The sequence below is a fragment of the Carlito syrichta genome, unplaced genomic scaffold, assembly GCF_000164805.1.
Source record: "Carlito syrichta isolate Samal-C Ts95f unplaced genomic scaffold, Tarsius_syrichta-2.0.1 Scaffold305437, whole genome shotgun sequence".
Classification (NCBI taxonomy): Eukaryota; Metazoa; Chordata; class Mammalia; order Primates; family Tarsiidae; genus Carlito; species Carlito syrichta.
The window spans coordinates 552345-574496 of record NW_007249533.1 but is presented as its reverse complement, the minus strand read 5'-3'; the positions used below and the strand labels follow the sequence as shown (position 1 = coordinate 574496).

Sequence of the window (22152 nt, the reverse complement as noted above, 5' to 3'; positions counted from 1 at the left end):
GCGCGTTTCTGCACGTCCCGGGGGCGGCCTCCGAGACGCCAGGGGCTTCCGAGGGTGAGGCGCAATAGGTCCTGCCACCGGGAGGCAGTCGCTGCGCCCAAGGGGGCTCCACAGGCCTCCCCTTCGCTGCAATCAACTCCCCCAAGTCCCGCCCGCCCGCACAAAAGCAACCGAAGTAAACACAGGCTGCTTGTTAGAAGATGCACCTTCAAAACATCCTCCCATTCATCCTCACCCCCGCCACAAATTGCTGCCTCTGAGCCGCTCTTATATAATGATGATGATGATGATGATGATGATGGAACGGGCACTGGTTTCAGGCTGTAGAAGACAGGGAACTAAAGTGAATTTTCTTTTTGAAGGAATTCGTTATTTTTTTCCCTCTCCCATTCGACAGTCCGATCGCACGGGTGCCAAGGTCCCGGGCAGATGACTGACTAGGTCAAAGCCAGAAGGAAGGCTGCACCCCAGGAGCTACGGGAGGTTGTGGAATGGGACCCAGTCATTGATTCCGTATGTCTGCCACTGGGATATTATATGAAAACTGGACCTGGCCTTGCAAGTAAAAAGAAACAAGAACTGAACAAGAATTTCTGGGTTGAAATCTGAGACGTTTGGTGGAGGTAAGCATCCAACTAGCACTTCTCGCCCCCCCCCAGAAACCGACACACCTGCAAGAAACGTAAAATCTGGCCCGGCCGCCCCAGTCCCCGGGCCCCGCCCCTCCGCTCTAGAGCCCCGCCCGTCAGCGTTGCGCAGACTCAGTGGCTCCCCCTCTAAGTCTCTTCCTCCTCCCCCCTCGTGCTGCTGTCAAAATCCGGACTCGAGACTTCCTTAAGGCCCAGGACGCCGCTCCACGCATGCTCGGTATTCACCGCGGTCGGTCTCCCACACACGTGCTTAGGGCCTGTCGCGGCGCCTGCGCAGTCGCAGCCCGGTGTCTGCCCTCCGAGCGCCTCTCGCACCCCGGCTGCCGCTGTCCGCGCGAGCCCGTTTGCGCCGGGTATCCAGTGCACACGCCCTGCAAGCGACGGCGCCATGAGTCTGACTTCCAATTCCAGCGTTCGAGGTGAAGTGGGGCCCCGGAGTGGGTGAGGCTGGCGGCCTTGCGCACAGGTTACAGTGCCTGCAGCTCCCCTGGGTTGTTGCCGCCGCCCTGCGCACCCGCCGGTCCTATAACCTTGAGAGACAAGGGCGAGCGCGGACAGCCCGGCTGCCGACTCTGGGCGGCACAGGGAGAGGGGTCGAAGGCGGGGTAGAGATTGACGGTGTCACTGGGCATAAGTGCGTGGAGTCATGCAGGCGTCTACCCATCTCTGGTCCTCGTTTCCCCTTACTAGCCAAAACCCTAAAACCTGATGACCACGCTGCTAGCTTTTCTTGTTCCCTCCTATGATGCTTCTCTATCCTTAAGTCACAGGGCCTGAAAAAAGGCAAGGTGAGGAAAACAAATGCGTTTTTCCTTCTCACATCTAAGTCAGCGTGGAGCCAGAACCTCTATTTCCTGCAGTCCCTGAAGCGGTGCATGACTAATCACATCTTAGTTTTGCAGATTTTTTTTTTTTGAAGGGAAGAAACCGAATCTGAGGTCTTCAATTTTCCCAGCTTTTTACTGAGACCGTTTAACCTTCAGGTTTCAGCCTTCCTTCCCTTGTGCTCATACCTAACATTGGGAAACTATACTTACCAGAAGGTCCAATTAAATTTAAAACAATTTATAGGAGTCGTTTAGTGTGACGTTTCACTTTATAACCCTCTTTGGTGGTGTTATAATTGTTCATATAATACTGTATACCAGCCACATGATATGTGTGATCTCTGCCTGGTATAAAACGCCACTCCTCAAGGTTTGGTTACCTGTAACTGTAGTTGAGTAAAGGTAAAGAGATTGTCCAGAAGTTAATTAAAAGTAGCCCCGTTGATACACTCAGTAAATATTGAACATCCGTAGTGCCCGTTGATACACTCAGTAAATACAGAACATCTGTTGTTAGTTCCTACTAACTAAAGCCCTAATTTTGTAATGTAAAGGTAGATTCCATAAATTGGAGAGTTCCACTTCTGTTGACCAACTTTACCTGGTGGAGTGAGGGTGATAGTCTGTGAAACTTCTAAATTACTAATGATAAGGTGATTATTTGCAAAAAATTATTTCAAAGGATACTCATCCTGAGAATCCTTTATTTTTTATTTTCTTTTATTTATTTGAGTTGGAGTCTCTCTGTCACCTAGGCTGCAGTGCAGTGGCATGCTCACCAACGCAACCTTAACCTGCAGGACTCAGGTGATCCTTTTGCCTCAGCCTTCCAAGTTGCTGAACTACAGACATGCACCACCACGCCTGGCTAATTTTTTTTTTTTTTTTTTAATTTGTTGAGAGATGAGGTCTTGCCAAGTTGCTGGTCTTAAACCCATGGGCTCACGCTGTCCTCTCACCTCAGCCTCCTAGAGTGCTGGGATTATAGGCGTGAGCCACCGCACCGGCCCTTTTTTTTTTTTTTTTTTTGGTAATTGTAGAGATGAGGTCTCACCAAGTTGCCCAGACTGGTCTCAAAATCCCTGGACTCAGGCATTCCTCTCACCTCATCCTCCCAAAGTGCCGGGATTACAAGGTTGAGCCACCGCATCCGGCCATGAGAATCTTTTAAATAGAGGCACCTTGGTGCACTTAAAATAGGGAGTGATTTTTGTGTTTTTGTTTTTTAAAAATATATATTTTTCTTGGGAATAAGACTATTGTGTGAAATGAGATGTTCATGACTCATGCCGCTGATAATTTTAATTTTACAGGAAGAATGTTTGCACATGCTTGATGTGAGCCAAAAGATTCCCAAATGTGGGTTTGTTTAAAATGTGGGATCATTTTGTGTGTATGAGCACTAAACTCAATAGGTAGCATACGATTGAAATGTGAAATAGGTAAACCCCTAGGATTTAACACTAGCTGCAGGCTAATCTGTCCTGCAATTAGAACAAGTTTTAAGTCTAACGATAAGGGAATTAATTCAAAAGCAACTTTCCCATTAGTTCGCCATTGTCTAACAGATAGGAAATCACTTCAGCTTCAAGTGTTCAACTTTGTTATGAAGAATAACTACTTTTTGTTTCATCAAACCTCATAAAGGTTGTTGTGAGGACCATAGGGAGAGGCCCAAAGCCTTTATAAATCCCTTCTACTAGCACTTTCCTCCTCAAATACAGTATAGGCAAGGTAGGGACAAATAATGTCTTGGGATCTCATAAAAGTTCACTTCTACTCTCAGTTTTTAAACCAAACCAACTAATTTCTACAGCTTGAAAATAAATTTAGATCTTAATTTAGGGGAAAGATGATCATGTTTTTTCTCAATTAAACGAATTTATAATTATAAAGGGCTTAGAATGGTGTGGGACAATGGCAAGCGCTGTATAAGTGTAAAAATTAAAAAAGGATGTATATCTTCATGCAGAATTCTTGTTTTATTCAAAAGAAAACTAATAAGTGAATTATAAATAAAACTTAATGGGAGGCCAGGATGAATCAGAAAGAGGCAATGATAATGAATAATTGGGCCGGGCACAGTGGGTCACACCTGTAATCCCAGCACTTTGGGAGATGGAGGCGAGAGGATTGCCTGAGCCCACAAGTTCAAAACCAGACTGGGTAACATGGAGAGACCTTGTCTCTACAATAAATTTAAAAGTTAGTGAGGCATGGTAATGTGTGCCTGTAGTTTCCAGCTACTTGGAAGACTGAGGCAGAAGGGTCATCTGAGCCCAGCAGGTCAAGGCTGTGGTGGCCATGAGCGTGCCATTGCACTCCAGCCTGGGCAACCAAGTGAGACTCTGATTTAAAAAAAAAAAGAAAAAAGAGAGAGAGAGAATGAATAATTGGAATTGAAATACTGCCAAAGGTCCTGGTCAGCACAATGGCTTTTGATACCAGTATGGTCAGTGAGTCCATTGGTTTCTTGTAGTTTCTAGCACTGAGTCTCTTAAAATTCCTCATCACATCCAATAGATGACCCTTCCAAACATCCTCCTCCTCCTGGATAGCTGCAAAACTCATTGAATCTGCTCTCATCTTTTAACTCATTGCCTTCTTTTGCAAGGAAGAGATTAACTCTGAGGCTGTCAGATGCCACTTTCTAATGCTTCCTTGAACTCTTGCCTCACTGATACTTGTTGCTCTTTGGTTTTTGTTTGTTTTTTGAGTCAGAGTCTCACTCTGTCGCCCAGACTGAAGTGCAATGGCACGCTCATGGCTCATCGACCTGCAGGGCTCAGGCGATCCTTCTGCCTCAGCCTTCCAAGTAGCTGGAACTACAGGCATGCATCACCACACCCAGCTAGTATTTTGATTTATTGTAGAGATGAGGTCTTGCCAAGTTACCGGGGCTTGTCTCGAACCCATGGGTTCAGCAGTCCTCTAACCTTGGCCTCCCAAAGTGTTGGGATTCTAGGCATGAGCCACCACGCCCAGCCTCTTGTTGCTCTTAAATCTTCAGTTTCTCATAAAGATTTTCTTCTTTTCAGCTTAAAGTTACTCATAATTCACCCTCATCTTCAAAAAAAAAAGCCAACTAAACCAAATATTTTTAAAGTCCTTCCTTGCCTGACCTTCAAATCACTTTTTTCATACTTTCCTTTACCCTCAGGTTACAAAATAGGAATTTGTCTGCCTACCTTGTGCTTTGTTATCCATCCCAAACCCTGATCATTACAATATCTGAAATTGCATTTCACAACTTTTTATTCTTTTATTTCTATGACCTTGTGTAATTTATTGAAACTAATTCATAATGTTCCAATTCATTTAACCTCAGCATAATGAAATTATTATTTAGATGCACTAAATTCATTGATTCATTTAAAGTAACTAAGGGTTTGTTTTTGTCTAAGAAGGAATGTGTGAATCATACTGAGAATAAAAGAGACAGCTCCTATAGATTATAAACAATAAATAAATAATGGGGGGTGGGATTTGGAGCTATCGATGAAACCAGATTGTCCATCAGTTGATGCTTGTTGAACTGGGTGAGGGTAAATGGGGGTTCATTATAACATTCCCTGTGTTTGTCTGAATTATTCCATAATAACGTTATTTTTTTTTAATCTCAGGAAGTAAATTCTGCATTTTGATACAATAAGTTAAGATGAGGACAAAGATAAGTCATTTGATGTAAGAGCAATGCAATGGTAGGATAGACAGATGGAATTGCAAATTTAAATTAGTCATCTATTACTTCTTTTTACTCCACTAAATGCCACCTGTATGTCAGGCCTTAGGAAAAAAAAAAAAAGACATTACCAGGCACAGCCTACTTGCTACTTGTCTGTGGGAGAGGGAAAGGTTTAAACACAACTCCCCACTCCCCCACCCCCGATAGAAGAGGAAGAACATTCTGATTCTGTGGCAGTTGACAGTGAGCACGAAGGGGCAGTTTGGGGCAAAAAAGGATCTAACAGAAAACAAGCAGAGTGAGATTTCTGTCTTAGTCAAAGTAAAGTAGTCTTCACAGTAAAGAAAAGGCAAGGGTTGGGTTTTAAACAAGTGTGTGGGATATAGGAACAAGTTCATATTTTCTCCATCTCTAAGTAATTTTGAGAGAGAAAAGCAAAGAAGTAGTAAACCATAGAAGAATTAAAAAGGGGGCTTATTTAGAAATGTTGCCTTTGCTGTATCTTTGATGTTTAATGGTATTTATGAAAATAGCACTGTTAAGCAAGGTTTGGTACGGTGGGGTTTGTCCTAACTACAGGAATAATTGTGCCTTGAGAAATGTTTATTGAAAAGGAAAATGAAAGTAAACTAGAAGAGGTAGAATTAATGCTCAGGATTTTTCTGAACCCCAGTTCTGAACCATGTCTGGAAGGTGCCAGCTGAAGTGTCTTTAAAAATTAGGTCTCGATATCAAGTTCCTTGTTGCTGTTGAGATTGTGCCTGTTCTTAATAGGTCTGTTTTATCAAGGACTGAATGTTATTTGTTATTTTTATTTGCTTACTTTAAAAGTTTTTTAGCTCTTTATCCTAATTGCCAACTTTTGAATCTGTCATCAGTTTTGTCTATCTTCAAATAGTTTCCTTTTCCTTTTTTTCCCTTGAGTTGCCAGTGGCATCCACAGCTTTTTGCCAGAAAAAAACTGATTCAGGCAGCAGTCATGAAATTATAATATAGCTACATTTTTCTTTACTTCTGGGAACTCTTGCATTTGTCCCTAATGAGATTAGAGAATTAGAATTTGGGAAGGAGGGAAAAAAAGGAAATTCTTTTTTTAAGACTTTGGAGCAAACACAAAGCTATTTTTCTAGCACACAAATGGTACTATGACATTTACATAGCCTCATAAGTGACCCTTGCTGGGGGTAGGGTCACAGAGTGCATGTTTTGAGTCTCCATGGGGCAGTCACTCTTGTTTAGTGTCTGAAGTCAGCTTCCATTTATTTCAGCAATGCCTTTGGTCTTCCTTTTTTTTGGGGCGGGGGATCTTGCTTCTTTTCCGTGTCAGTTATTCTGTCATTTCTTCCACCATCAATAAATCCAAGGGAGGTCAGCCTTTAAAAAAAGAAAAATGTCACCTAAGTTTTCACTTGGTAGTATGAGAAAAGAAGATAGAATGTTTTAATTATTAGGAGAGATTCTGTTGACCTGTTACGAGTTTCATGTAGAAATTCCTATAGGTTTCTCTTTTTATATCATGAAACAAATTAATGCTAGCCAATTGTAGTTGTTCTTTGAACCTCAGGACTTTTGGCAATATGTCGGCAATATTCAAACAAATATATTATTAAGAACTTTATAATTCACCTAAAAAGTAAGGTCTAACTGAAATTGGCATTTAGGGAGCTATGTTATTTTAGTCTTTCGGGATATTGCCCCCTTTTGAGTATGTACTAAAAGACAGCATTTGGCAAACATTATTGACCGTGTATCCTATGCAAAGTAGTGTTTTAGCCCATTTGTGATAAGTACATTAGGTACTTAGAGTGGCTTTCCATTAGCTAAGAAGTAGCTTGCTATAGCTTCTGACTTAGGGAGTATTTTCTCAAGAAAGAACCATGGTAAGAAATGCGTCAGAAAAGATCATGGATCCAGCTAAAAATCACAGCAAAGTTACATCCCTGCTTGGAATTACAACAGTGGTAATAATACCATGATGGAGCACTAAAATTCAAGACAAATCTACACAAAACATGTACCTAATTTAAAAACACCTGATGAGGCTAAAGGTTTGAAGCTGCCAAATGACTTATTAACTTGTTTCCTCAGTCATGCAGCAACTAGGAAGGACGTTAATGTTTATTTTAAGGGATTATAGCAAGGAGGAATGGAAATTTTGTAGGAAGGAAAACAAACTAAATTACTTTCCAAATGAAAAAATTAGCTGGCATGGTGGTATTGGCCTGTAGTCCCAGCTGTTTGGGAGGCTAAGGCAGGAGGATTCCCCTGAGCCCAGGAGGTTGAAGCTGAAGTGGGCTGTAATTGTGCCACTGCCCTCCAACCTAGGTGACAGAATGAGACCCCAACTCTAAATAAATAAATATTGCTTTGTAAAGAAAAATACTAGTGTGGTTGAAAATAGAATCCAAGGAACATGTCAATTAAACATTTGATAAAATCTACATTCTTAAGCAAGCTAGAAAAGAAGACCAAGATAAAAGAAACTGTGAGGGTGGTCATTCCTTTCCATTAGAGTTTTAAACAATTGAGCTCCAGTTTTATGTAAGGCACCTTTAAGTATGGATTTATCACATTAGTGAAATAAGAAATTTGACTTAGTAGTGCAAGAAAGCCATATAGTTAATTATTCATTATGTGTTTTTATTTGGCCTTGGAATTTTCTTTTTTTTTTTTTTTTTTTTTTTTACTTATCTCTCTAGGGCTTTATTTGATAGTCTGGGAACTTATTTCAAACACTGTGAAGATCTGACACAGGAAGTACTGGGAAGCAGTCCAGTGTGTTTATCCTGACCCCTGTTCAACTTCTTCCTGCAGCCCACTCCATGCTGGAAATAGACAACTCTTCTCTGAGGCTGAGTCTAACCAGATTATGCAGAACTTTCTTCTCTCCAACATTGCCTGGAGCTGGGGTAGCTGTTAAGCCCTTGGGTTTTTTCTAAAGACTTGAAAAACTACACAAAAAGAATAAATAGATGGTTGATTAGTCACACAATTTTTTTTTTTTTTTTTAGGAAGTAGAATAATGCCATTAAATTTCAAATAAAGTTTGAAGGAAATTCAGATAAATTAGAATTTATTAAGTGAGAATATAGCTGTAATTATGTTAATCATGTTTTCTATGAAATTAGTACATCTGATTTTTATTTTAATGAGAAAGCACTTTGAAATTTTAAAACACAGACTTTTGAATAACTTTGAAACTAGAATCCTGCTAGATATATTCCTTTGAATGTTTAACAGTAGGATGGTTTTATTTGTCTTTTTTTTTTTCTTTGAATACCAATTCTGTTGTAGCTTTATGCAATAATTGCAAGTGAGTTTTGATAAATCATTTTAAAACCACTAAGGGTCTTGCTATTTAAGCGAACTCCTATGAGTCATTTTGTTAACATAACTTCCTGATTTTGTTTTGTCTCATTTGCAATCTGAATTATTATATTTCAGGTGTTTTGTTTTTTAAGCAATAGGTACCCACAGGTCTGCAGGCTCACATGCCCGCAGGCTCATGTATTATAAAATCTATTTATAAACACATTTAAACAGTTATTGAGTCTTGTTTTTTATTCTCCAGCTATAAAATAATTTTTAAGTTTCCCTCTTCTATCTTAATTTCACTGTCATCATGCACAATTGCCTCAGTTAAGGGCTGGGACAAGTCTTAACAGAGGACTATTACACCAGTATGTTTAGTCATTTTGTTAACATTTAAAACCTTGGACCGGGAGCAGTGGTTCACTCTGTAATCCCAGCACTTTGGGTGGCGGAGGCAAGAGGATCATCTGAGCCCAGGGGTTTGAGACCAGCCTGGGCAACTTGGCGAGACCTCATCTCTACAATAAATCAAAAAATTAGCCAGATGTGGTGGCGTGTGCCTGTAGTTCTCAGCTACTTGAAAGGCTGAGGCAGAAGGATCTCCTGAGCCAAGCAGGTCAAGGCTGTGGATCGCTGTGATTGTGCTACTGCACTCCAGCCTGGGCAACAGAGTGAGACTCTGACTCAAAAAAAAAACAAAAACAAAACCTTCGACTGTTGGGATGCTTAATACTCAAAAACTGGATTTCCTGAACATTCATGTAATATTATTAGTGTATATTTTGGTTTTAATAATTTAATAAATTATTTCTGGTTTGTTTGTTTGTTTTCCCTGCTCTAGTTGAATGGATTGCAGCAGTTACCATTGCTGCTGGGACAGCTGCAATTGGTTATTTAGCTTACAAAAGATTTTATGTTAAAGATCATCGCAATAAAGCAATGGTAAACCTTCACATCCAGAAAGACAACCCCAAGATAGTACATGCATTTGACATGGAGGATTTAGGAGATAAAGCTGTGTACTGCCGTTGTTGGAGGTCCAAAAAGGTGAGGAAAACACTTTCTTCATACAATGCTGTTCTTAATGTAACATTTGTTTTTAAACTATTCTTTAAAAGTTGTCACCAGGTATTGTTACGCTTTTCCTTTTTATTCTTTGTTTTTTTAATGGATTGTTTTTCTTTGTTTTCCATATACTCTTAAGGAAATATTTACTAAAATATATCACCACTACACAGTAAAATTACATTGTACCTTATTGCGCCTGGGCAAATTTAACTATATTCTTGGCCAAAGAAAAGAGAAAAATCCCTTTAACTTACTCTTAGGATTTCTTCCCCAAGTGCATCTTAGCTTCTACTATCCTAGGAAATGGAGTGTGCAACCTAATCAAACACACAAAAAAAAATGCATTCTTTTTGGGGGGAGTGGCTGGGTGTGGTGGCTCAAGCCTGTGATCCCAGCACTTTGGGAGGCTAAGATGAGAGGATTGCCTGAGCCCAGGAGTTTGAGACCAGCCCCAAGGCAGAAAAAGACCCTCCCTGTCCCCTTCAGCTGCTGCTGTTTAGCAGCTGGTACAGGTATTCTGGTAATTCTACTATGCTCTTTATTTACCCTGAATACATTATTTTTTCACTGTATTTCTGGTATGTATTTTTTACATCAAGAAAGTGATTGCTTATTGGTAGCATACAAATTCAGAGTCAGGGATGATGATGCCAGACAACCATAGATTTTCCATTCAGATGGCTGAAATAATGACGGCCTTTTCTTTCTGATGGTCCAATATATACAAACTTTGTTTCATGCACAAGATTATTAAAAAGATTGTATAAAATCACCTTGGAGCTATGTCTATAATGTGTACATGAAACATAAATGAAGTTTATGTTTAGGTTTGGGTCTCATTCTCAAGCTAGCTCATTATGTACATGAAAATATTTCAAAATTTAAGAACTCTGGAATCCACCGGGCGTGGTGGCTCAGCCTGTAATCTCGCGCCTTTGGGAGGCTGAGGTGAGTGAATTGCCTGAGCCCGCGGGTTCGAGACCTGCCTGGGCAACTTGGTGAGACCTCATCTCTACAATAAATCGAAAATCAGCCGGGCGTGGTACCACGCACCTGTAATTCCGGCTACTTGGAAGGCTGAGGCGGAAAGATCACCGGAGCCCAGTGGGTCGAGGCTGCGGTGGCCGGGAGCGGCCGCTGCACTCCAGTCTGAGCGACGGAGTGAAACTCCAACTCAAAAAAAAAAGAACTCTGGAATCCAAAATACTTCTATTCCCAAAATTTTAGATAAAGAATACTCAACCTGTACTAGAAAACATATTTCACTGACTCCTTTTTACCCCAATGATTGATGTTGCACAATCCAGTGATAAAGTGCTTTTAAATTATGCCATTTTATCTGAAAACTCCTTAATGGATATGTGTAATATAAACCAAAAATTAATAAGCCCAGTACAACAAATTGTATCTTAAGAGCACTATTTATTTGGAATGTTGGATTGTTAGTAAGTACTAGCAGGGTTGCTGGAAAATACTCTCTCAATAATATTCCATAGACTGGACCTGGCTTATCTCTTAAAAGGTGTGTGTGTCAGAGGCTCCATTATCTCATTGCTCATTGAAACATAGAAAGTTAGGCATCTAGGATAACCCTTTGGGACCCCTCCTGCTGCTGGAGCTATACTGTCTTCCTAATAAATTACTACTTTCTCAAAAAAAAAAAAAAGAAAGAAAAGAAAATTATGCATCTAGAAGTTGTGGAGTTTCTAAGTTTTAATAGTTCTTTAGTCAGTCATCTTAAATCATTTACTTTCTACTATACATACATGCATGAGAAAAATTAAATAGTAAAACATTGGATATCTTAGGTGTCTATAGTAGATGTAGCATAAGTGTTCTCAATAAATGGACTATAAAAGGGAGAGATGACACCATGGGCTAGAATTTTCTGAGAAAATTGGGAGTTAAATTGCTTCAAGAAAAATTGGTGGCATTTTAATAAACTGGAAGTACTGGGAACTCTTTCTCAAAATCTGCAAGAAAGAACTTGTGAGCAAAGGCAAGATAGGTGAAGAATCTAGTCTAGTCTTTGCACTGTCCTCCCCCTAGGAAGAAAATGAGGTGGTCTTGAGGGTCAGTGGGAAGAGTTTGTGTCTCCAAACATGGCTTGTTGACAGGGATTTCAGACATAGAGTTATGATACTTAGACCAGGGTATTAGCTGTAGAAATTGAAGAAGTGAGAGATAAGAAGAGGGTGGTACCATTAACAGAAATGAGGAATTCAAGGAGAAAAGCTGATTTTCCAGGACAATGGTGAGTAGTTCACTTTCAAAGAGTGAATTTGAGGTCATAGTCGAATGGTAATGTACAACAGAGGATGTGAAATGTGGGAGTAAAGCTGAGACATGAGGGTTAGAGATAGAGATCAGCAAACCCGATGAGTCAGGTATAGGAATGCAGCTGACTCTTGATACAGATAAAAATCAAGAGCTAAGTATGAAATTTTGGAGAATTTTCTGCATTTTGGAAAAAGGAACAGGAGCCATTTAAGAAGACAGAATGGGCCAGAAAGGTTAGAATAAAACTAAAAATATCTTGGCTTCAAAGTGGAAAAGGCAAAAGTTTCAAAAATTTAGTATTTGAACATTGGTCTGTGTGAAAACACCCAGGTGAATTGACTATTATAGTAATATGGTTAGATTAAGCAATTTCCCTTCTGGTGTTATTTCAACAGAATAATTGGAATCGAGGCTGTGTCAAAGTGGGTTAAAGTGTGGATTAACTAATAAAGAAATGACAAATTTGAGTATATGTCAGATTTTCAGTAGTGAGTGGAAAGAAAAGAAATAAGGTAGTTGCTTGCATGGACACTGAAGATTGACTTTGAGGTAAATAAAGGGTGTTTGCTTTGATTGGGTTTTCCCAGAGGTTAAGAATCCAATAAAGTAAATATGGACTTTGATGAACTAAGATCTCAAACATTTCAGGAAGAATCACAAATGGACATAAACTAGTGGTTTAAATGTTTATTAGAACTTTATAATTCAACAAAAACATTCCAGAATTATTCTTTCATTTTACAATTTAGTTTCTAGGTGGTTAGACTAGAGACTGCCATTTCCTGTAGGTAGACGTTAAGAGAGGGAATGCCAGAGCAGTCATTCTATTTTCAAGGGCTGGAGAGGGAGGAAGGACTTGTTTTTTATGCCATTTAGTGATCCTCTTTTCATTTAGGACTTACCAGTTCTGAATTTTCACTGAACTTTGGGCACTTATTATTCCTGCATGAACCAATTAAGAGTCTACTTTGAATATTATTCAAGTTATGAATGTTGTTATTCTTCATACACCTTTGGAAATTTCCTACAGGTACATTATTGCACAGGTGCCAAGCCAAGTCACACACTTAGATGCCAATTCATAGAAGACTTGTAATGCCTTTGATTAAATGGTTATAGTGAATTTATATTCAATAGTTTTTCCCTCCTATAAAAAAAACCTCTTGTATTTATAATATAACAATTTAAATGCCTTTTGACCAATGAAAAAAAGTTACATGATATAAACTTTAATTTCGATTCATCTTAAAGCACAATCGCTAGTAACCTGTTGTGTGTTTCTAACATTTTGAGCAGATTTCCCAAACCTAGTGAATCAGATCTCTTAGTAATGTATAGAAATTACTTTTTTAATGACCCAACATCTGCTCTCTTCTTCCCAGAATGGGCATTTCCTCTGCTGTTTCAGAAATTAGCCTATTTCATAGTACAGCCTTACCTCGTAATTCATGGATTGGTTCCAGACATCCTCAGGATATCAAAATTTAAGGATGCTCAAGTCTCTAATTTACAATGTTGTAGTTCTTGCATATAACCTATGCACATATTCCTGTATGCTTTGAATCATTTCTAGGTTACTTATAATACCTAATACAGTGTAAATTGTTATACTGTATTGTTTAGAGAATAATAAGAGAAAAAGTACGTGTTCAGTATAGACACAATTTTTTTTATCATTTATCTGTAGTTGGTTGAGTCTGGATGCAGAACCCACAGATATGGAGGGGATCAACTATTTCACAAAATGGTATTCATATTGGAAGTGAGAATAAAAGGAACCCGAAGACAGGAAATGATTAAAGGGACTACAGGGATAGGTACTCTTTGAGAGAGTGGTGTCTTGACAACAGGTGGAAGGAAATGGTCTTACATTCAAAACAAGGTGAAAAAACTTTGATGTAAGAGGGAAGATTATGGAACAAAGTCTGACTAGATTCCCATCCCCCTGCCTCAGATAGGGTACATTATTTGCTGAGTTGTATGATAGCCACCCAGGAGATAGTTTGAACAAGGACAGCAAAGAATTCAGCTAAGAAGAAAGAGGAGGCCGGGCTCAGTGGCTTGGCCTGTAATCCCAGCACTTTGGGAGCCCGGAGTGAGTGGATTGCCTGAGCCCATGGGTTCGAGGCCAGCCCGGGCAACTTGGCAAGACCTTGTTTCTACAATTAAAAAAAAAATTAGCCAGGCATGGTAGCATGTGCCTGTAGTTCTGGCTACTTGAAAGACTGAGACGGAAGGCTTGCTGGAGCCCAGCAAGTCGACACTGGGGTGGCCATGAGTGTACCACTGCACTCCAGTCTGGGCGATGGAGTAAGATTCCAACTCAAAAAAAAAAGAAGGAAGAAAGAGGAAAGCCTTGCCAGTTTACTTGAAGAGCTTAACTGAAATTGAAATGAAATGCAACTGGACATACTTACAGTCATTTTCTTTCATTTACAAGTTTGAGGTTGAGTTGTGATTTTGTATTGTTTTGATAGTGGACTTTTTTCTGGTTTGGGGTGGCAGGGTATGAAAGAGCTAGAACTCAATTCTCTATTCTATTAATGATTTAGAAGTGAGTTGTACAGAGTTCATTTCTTCGTAGTTCTGAATGTTGGTTGCATTCCTTGGCCAATCCATGTAAAGAGTCTTGTAAGAGATCTTAATTTCTGTTTATACATTTTCATATTCTAGCTACAGTTTTATGTTTTATTAAAATGAATGCGTAAAATGGTATAAAATACTATATTTTCTAAGTTAGTCTCAAAGATCTCATTACTTTGATTTTCTTTCTCAACCAAAGCAAGCATATTTTTCTGGACGGTTAATGGTAATGAGCCAGGCAACTTCCTTGGGACATAAAATAAAAATTCTCATTAAAAGCACAGAGTTCCTGAGCCCGCGGGTTCGAGACCTGCTGGGCAGCAAGACCTCATCTCTACAATAAATCAAAAAATCAGCTGGGCATGGTAGCGCTTGCCTGTAATTTCGGCTACTTGGAAGGCTGAGGCGGAAGGATTGCTGGAGCCCAGCAGGTCGAGGTTGTGGTGGCCAGGAGCGGCCACTGCACTCCAGTCTGGGTGACAGAGTGAGACTCCAACTCAAAAAAAAGCACGGAGTTTGGGCTGAGAACAGTGACTCACACCTATAATCCCAGCACTCTGGGAAGCCAAGGTGGGAGGATGGTTTGAGACCAAGAATTCAAGACAGCCTGGGCAATATAGCAAGACCCTATCTCTTTGTTAAAATTATTACGTTAATTTTTTTTAAGTACAAAGCTTTGAGAAGGAAGATAATTGTCTTTAAAAAAAAATTGTTTCCGGTGGAAGAGAAGTCAAAGGAGGAACATTTATTTATTTATTCTATCTTGAATCACCCTTAAAACAGATATAACTTGAAATCTGCTGCCATTAAAAAGAAATAAATCTTGTATTTTTTATCAAAACCCTGATGACATTGCTGGTTTTCTCTGTGAAGAAAAAGGATCTCTAGTATTTTTCTCTTAAACTTTTTATTCCAACCTCTTCTTCTCATCCTTTAAAGATGTTTGGGATTTGTAGTTTTCAAATTGAGTTAATAAGCATAAAAGGATATATTCAAAACATAAAGGAAATTCAGCCACTTGGATTTACAGACTTTTTCCAGGATTTGTTAATAAACAAGCACTTAGAACAAATTATCCGTACTACATCAACTGAATTAAATATATATACCCATTGTGGTTTTGGGGCTTGTTGTTGTTTTTGTTGTTGTTGTTGAGACAGGGTCTCACTGCCGCCCAGACTGGAGTGCATTGGCATAAACATAGCTCACCACAGCCTCGACCACCTAGGTTCAGGCGATCCTCCCACCTCAACTTCTCAAGTAACTGGGACTACAGGTACACTCCACCACACCTGGCTAACTTTTTTATTCTTCGTAGAGACAGAGTCTTGCTATGTTGCCTAGGCTGGTCTCGAGCTCCTGTACTCAAGCAATCCTCCCAGTACTTGGCCTCCCAAAGTACTGAGGTTACAGACATGAGCCACTACACACAGCCCCCATTGTGATTTTTTGTATTTTCACTTTTTGCTTGACAATTTTACAAATACCAAGATTTTCAGGGAGAGAAGGTTAATAAAATTATCTTGTTTTTGTGATATCATTTAATACAAAACTTCCTATACTTCCTACATTATGTTTGAAAGTATATATCTACCACATATTTTCTTTCTCCTATATAGAAAGGTCAAAAATAAAGGAAAGCACTTCCTGAAAAACACAAATATTGTTTTATAATTTACTGTTTGGATTTTAATGCCAGGTAGTTACCATTTGTTCACTTATACTATATTGAGACTCATGAATTAATTTAAATAACTATAGTCCATTAATATATATATAATGTATTCCTTAAAAATTGACAATCCTATCTTGAAATCGCCCATTTTAGCCCTTGGTTGAAAAAACTTTTTAATCTTTTTATTAACTTAAAATGAGAAATCCCTGATGAATAAATCTAATTACAAGTTTTGGGAGATGATTCTGATTTAAGGCAATTATTCCTGTGGTTAATTTAAGTGATGTAAAAAGTACCATCAAAAGATTAGTGTTTCTGGTTGGGTGCGGTGACTCACGCCTGTAATCCTAGCACTCTGGGAAACCAAGGCTGGAGGATCTCTTGAACCCGGAGTTTGAGACCAGCCTAGACAACATAGTAAGACACTGCCTCTACAAAAATCAAAAAATTAGCCAGGCATGGTATACATGCCAGTAGTCCTGGGTACTTGGAAGGCTGTGGTGGAAGGATTGTCTGAGCCCAGGAAGTAAAGGCTGTGATAAGCTGTTATTGTGCTACTGTACTCCAGTATGGTTGACAGAGACCCAAACTCTCAAAAAAAGTGTCTCTGAATAAAATTATTTTTATTACCTGGTTTCTTTTAAAGGCGTCAAAGTTTTATATACTTGAGGCACATGAAAACTTAATAACAAATAACCAGGATCTACTGCCTGTTACTTTTTAAAGAAATGTATGTTTTGTATTTGTGTGCTTTTAAGAACATGAAGAAACTGGCTAATTTTCATTTTTAGGCAGAATTATTAGAAAAATGTATTCTCATTAATATTTTATAAGGTAGTCTTTGTATATCTTTCTGTTCAGATTTCTCTTTCTAAATATAAAGAAAATAATTTGAGAAAATATGCTGGTTTTTAAAATATTTTAAACATAAGACTTAAAAAGAAATAAAAGTTAAACATGCCACTTCAATAAGTTATCTGAGGCTTTTTATTTAGAAATATTACATTTTTTAGGAATGTATTTTATAAGCTATGTGGATAAAACTATACAGTGAAGTGTTTTGTGTGTGCTGTTTATAAAAATGGAGTGTTTTACAATGTAAACTTTTATTCTTGCTGTAAAATCATCTGTGTTTGTTTATTAAACATATGTCACTTTGAAATGCTGTACTTTGCTGTGGGATACATTTTAGTTTGATTTTTATAGCCTTTTCCTCATTCATGCCAAGAAAAAAACTGAAAGCTTAGGTTTATGTTTTTGCTGCAAGTACTTTGTTTTAAGTATGAATATACTATGTACCACATCTTAGTGACCTAAAAAAAAAATAATGTAAGCTTTACATATATTACATCTACACTGCCATCTACTCCACGATAGAATTTATACCTGAAGTATAAGTTATGCTGATACCTTGAGTTCTGTAATTTTTAACTAATTTTATTCCTCTTATAATTATTTACAGATAGTAAAGTTAAAATGGGTTTCTTTATCATCAACCAAATATTATGTTAATCTTAGGATACAGACTTTTGGATATCAAAGTTTAAGATTATATACCATCATTGTCAAGTTTCACATATCTAAGATTATACTCCCATCACTGTGAGTAATGAGGTGATTGTTACTCTTAAAACCAAGACTTCACTGCAGCAATGTACCTTATTCTAAACAGTAAAACCCCAGATTCTACAGTGTGGATACATTTAGAACATCAAGATTAATAGATAGATGCTAGGTCTCATCCTGTGACATGAAATAGAAATAAATGATATAAATATAGAAGAAAAGAAACAAAAAATGTACTGATAATTGTACCTTCTAAGTGTAAAAGCCTAAGGAGTCATCAGAAACATTGAATTCCTAATTTTATCATTTAGCAGTAGAGAAGAATATACTTGCAAAAACCAATTATATTTATATAGCCAGAGTATTCAGGTATGAAGATACCTAATTATAATAACCATAGAAAATATAACAATCTAGCCGGGCTCGGTGGCTCAGCCTGTAATCCGACGCCTTTGGGAGGCTGAGGTGAGTGGATTGCCTGAGACCACGGGTTCGAGACCCGCCTGGGAAACTTGGTGAGACCTCATCTCTACAATAAATTAAAAATTAGCCGGGCATGGTAGCGCATGCCTGTAGTTCCAGCTACTTGGAAGGCTGAGGCAGAAGGATTGCTGGAGGCCAGCAGGTCAAGGCTGCGGTGGCCGGGAGCGGCCACTGCACTCCAGTCTGGGTGACAGAGTGAGACTCCAACTCAAAAAAAATTGAAAAAAAAAAAAAAAGAAAATATAACAATCTTATCAAAATATGCATGAGACCTGGGGATGAAAACTATAAGAGAAGTAAGACTTGGCAAAAAGAAAAAAAATTGTTAAGCTTATATGGAAGAATAAAGTGATTAGGAAAACTAGCCATATTATTATCCAGTCATCCCAGTGTGGTAGGCTAATCAACATAACATGGTACCTAAAAATAGGTGCTTGTACATATAGAATTTATTTTGATAAAGTTACTAACACAGGTGTGACAGTTTGGAAAACAACAGCATCTCAAACAGTATTTGCAAAGTACGCTCTATAGGAAACTCATAATGACTATCAAGGTTAAAAGTGTTCATAGTCCAGTCAGCTTGAGAAATTCTGGGTTAAATCTGTGTGTGTTTTGTTTGTTTGTTTTTTATAGTCAAAACTCTTTAAAATAACAATGTGTACTATGATTCAGAAGGGCTGTGTGATACGTTTTTGAACACAGATTGAAAGCAAATCAGAGTATCTTACAGGATTCAGCTTCTTTGGAATACACCCTGGGAAGCACTATGTTAGAAATTTGGAATTGTCCATTTAAGGATAATATGCAAGTTGATTTTAGATAAATGAACTTAAACTCTTATAAATAAATAGACATCCTACCTCCCCTGACAGTAGTCGATATCTGCCTGGGGAATGGGGGCACACCTCATCAACAAGGGTACCTGCACAATGAATATTTGTATACCTTACCCTGAATTGTACCCCACAATTTTAAAATTAAAAATAATCATAATTAAAAAATAAATAGACATAGACATCATTCATTAGAAAGGACTGTAACTAGTACATAAACATAAAAAAGATTTTCAACACTCATAATCAAATGTCACAATGAAATTCAATTAGTGATCTGTGCATTGCCCACAAGTTTATATCTTAGTATATATACTTCACATATGGTCTTTACAAAAGCATATATAAGATAACCAAGAAAAAGCTTTATGCTATATTAGAATTAAGCATCATCTTGCACTCTGCCAAGCATAATACTTATTTGGGGATTAAACATTTCACATTCTCTCTTTCTCTTCTAGTTCCCATTCTGTGATGGGGCTCACACGAAACATAACGAAGAGACTGGAGATAACGTGGGACCTCTGATCATCAAGAAAAAAGAAACTTAAATGGACAGTGTTGATGCTGCAAACCAACTTGTCATGATGTTACCTGATTGTTAATTAGAATGACTACCACTTCTGTTTAATTCATCTCCCTTGGGTTATAGATGTGGTATATTGCAAACTTCAGCCTTCATGTTCATGGCATTTGCCTTACTTGTTGAAACATTGTGGTGCCCATTTGTTTAAAGAAAAAAAAAAGTAAAAGTAAAAACCAACCTCATGACCGGTGGGTTATTTTGGTCTTGTAAGGATCCGTTTCTTTATATTTAAAATATTGACATTAGAATGTAGTTGTATCTTAAAGTCAACATATTAAATTATTCTCAAAAATCATGTATTTGCAGGGTGTACTTGTAAGTCTCAAAACCTAACACCTTGTTGTATTAACCTGGAAAGTAAATAGGGTGTGATCAATGTCTTAATACAATCTAGGAAAAACCTGTTATGACTTTGATTTTCTTGACATTAGTAGTGACACAAAATATGGCATCTGTGTTTTCACAGTTTTCAAAGTGAACTGTGAATGTTACTCCGCCTTATTATAAGTCAGCCAGGTCAATAACAAAGGGATGGTAACTTCTTTGTATTCATCTTCATGGATATTTAATTGATCCATTAAAGGAGCCAATAATGGAAATTTAGATCAAAATGATATTAGATTTAAAGTAGTCACAAAAAACGTCCTCAAATGCAGTGTTCCAAAATTCTAGCCCAAGGAGTGACAAGCACTTGAATTGAAGACTTTGAAGGAATTGGAGCACATAGTCAAGTCTTTTGATCACAAAGCCACATATCCATGACAGAAATAGTAGTCACAAGGTTAGATCAAAGGCATGGGAAGATTTTTTTCCCACCCACTCTTGCTAATCAAGCACATGGCTTTTAAATTGTATGATCTTTTTCTTAAAAGCAAAAATTTGAAGACAAGTGTTTGTTTATGTAATACTCTTCAGAGCCTCAGACCAGAAACATTCATTACTGATTCAGGAAAAAAAGAAAATAGGATAACTGGAAAGAGTTAGGACCAATAAGAGAAGATAGGAATGTTTAAAATATATTTTTAAGGAGGAATTAGATTTTTGGTTTTTATAGGTTAAAAGGAAAAATTAATGGCAAAATGTGTAATACAGGCAAGCGTAATTTGAAAGCGATCAAAGAAGCCGGACTCGGTGGCTCAGCCTGTAATCCCGTGCCTTGGGAGCCTGAGGTGAGTGGATTGCCTGAGCCCGCGGGTTCGAGACCCACCTGGGCAACTTGGAGAGACCTCATCTCTACAATAAATCAAAAAATTAGCTGGGCGTGGTAGCGCGCCTGTATTTCCAGCTACTTGGAAGGCTGAGGCGGAAGGGTCGCGGGAGCCCAGCAGGTGGAGGCTGCGGTGGCCGGGAGCAGCCACTGCACTCCAGTCTGGGCAACAGAGTGAGACTCCAACTCAAGAAAAAAAAAAGCGATCAAAGAACACATTCTATTTCTTTTAGTACACTTGAATTCTTCATAGTAGTCAATACATGTTTTCACTTGCTACATCAATTAAACCTGACAGCAACTTTCCTGTTTTATATATGATTATTGATATTTGTTAATGCACTTTGTATATTGCTGTAGATAAAAGTTGATACCAAAATTGGGTACACTGGCTTTAAGTAGCCCGTGTGACTGACTTGAACATGTTTTTAAGCCACATCTTCAGTATAAAATCTAAAACCCTGATTCTATCAAATTCTTAGGATAGATATCTTTCTTGCCCACCGCTCCCCTTTTTAAAATAAGTATGAATGGGTCTGCAAAAGAGAACACCATGCTTTTAAAGTTGTTTTTTAAAATCCATAAACTCCCAAAGTTTCTGATAAAGAGACATCCTTTTAACAGACTAAACTATATTCTTTAATTTGAATTCTAAATTATATTGTTAGTCATGTATTTTTATAGTGGGAATTGGAGCCACAGCCAGTCACTGTGTGTGGCGAAATTGTAAATGATGACCATACTATGAAATACAGGTCTTCTTGAGCACTTTGATAATCTGAAATAATTAGGTAAGTGTATTTACAGGGCATGTTGAAGTTTTATTACATGCTTTTGAACTACAATTCTTTTATGATATTAAAATTGTTTTTATTATTTAACCTAAAAAAGTGGATATGGTTAGGTTAATGTCAGGTGTTCTTACACAAAAATCATTGTGTGCAATTACTGTTCTGATTAAACACCTTAAAGCTTCTAATTGCCCCTTTGTTTAGTTGCAATATCAGGCAGGTAAAGCTCTCATCTTTTTGTTTCTCTGTATACTTTATGTTCTAGTAATTTCTGAAGCAAAAGCTTATGCTAGGTTGAGAAGTTTTTAATGTGAAGAATCTTATTCTGCAGTGATTCAAAGTGACATGTATCTGGTGATGCCTAATGGCATCTGTAGACCATACAATTGAGAATGAAACATTTTGGAAATTTAGAAGCTCACATCATTTATGACATAGATTATGTAATTATGATAATTTATGATTTGGAGTTATTTTCCTTGACAATAATAGCTACAACCATGGAAGTTTGAGGGTTGGTTTTGCTTTAAGATAAACATTGACTGGCTGGGCATGATGGCTCACCTGTAATCCCAATGTTTTGAGAGGCCGAGATAGGAGGCT

At 38.1% G+C, this 22152-nt stretch overlaps 2 protein-coding genes across 3 annotated transcripts in view; one reads left to right on the top strand and one right to left on the bottom strand.

Annotated features, from left to right (window-relative positions):
• The window catches only part of IPMK (inositol polyphosphate multikinase), a 48037-nt gene extending 46997 nt beyond the window's left edge, over positions 1-1040 (bottom strand). Inside the window, exon 1 of the mRNA XM_008061685.2 lies at positions 831-1040. Coding sequence (XP_008059876.2) covers positions 831-1040 — 210 coding nt within the window. The remainder of the gene's footprint in view (positions 1-830) is intronic.
• Positions 832-19951, top strand: CISD1 (CDGSH iron sulfur domain 1). 2 transcript variants are annotated; one of them, XM_021714235.1, is made up of 4 exons: positions 7975-8137; positions 8714-8717; positions 9316-9521; positions 19427-19951. In XM_021714235.1, exons 1-4 carry the CDS (start codon positions 8135-8137, stop codon positions 19514-19516), a joined length of 303 nt encoding a protein of 100 aa, XP_021569910.1. In that variant the 5' UTR covers positions 7975-8134; the 3' UTR covers positions 19517-19951. The 2 variants fall into 2 exon arrangements, with proteins under 2 accessions (XP_008059874.1, XP_021569910.1); XM_008061683.1 differs by lacking the exons at positions 7975-8137; positions 8714-8717 and adding an exon at positions 832-1069 and having other exon boundaries at positions 19427-19850.
• The last annotated feature ends 2201 nt before the right edge of the window (positions 19952-22152 follow it).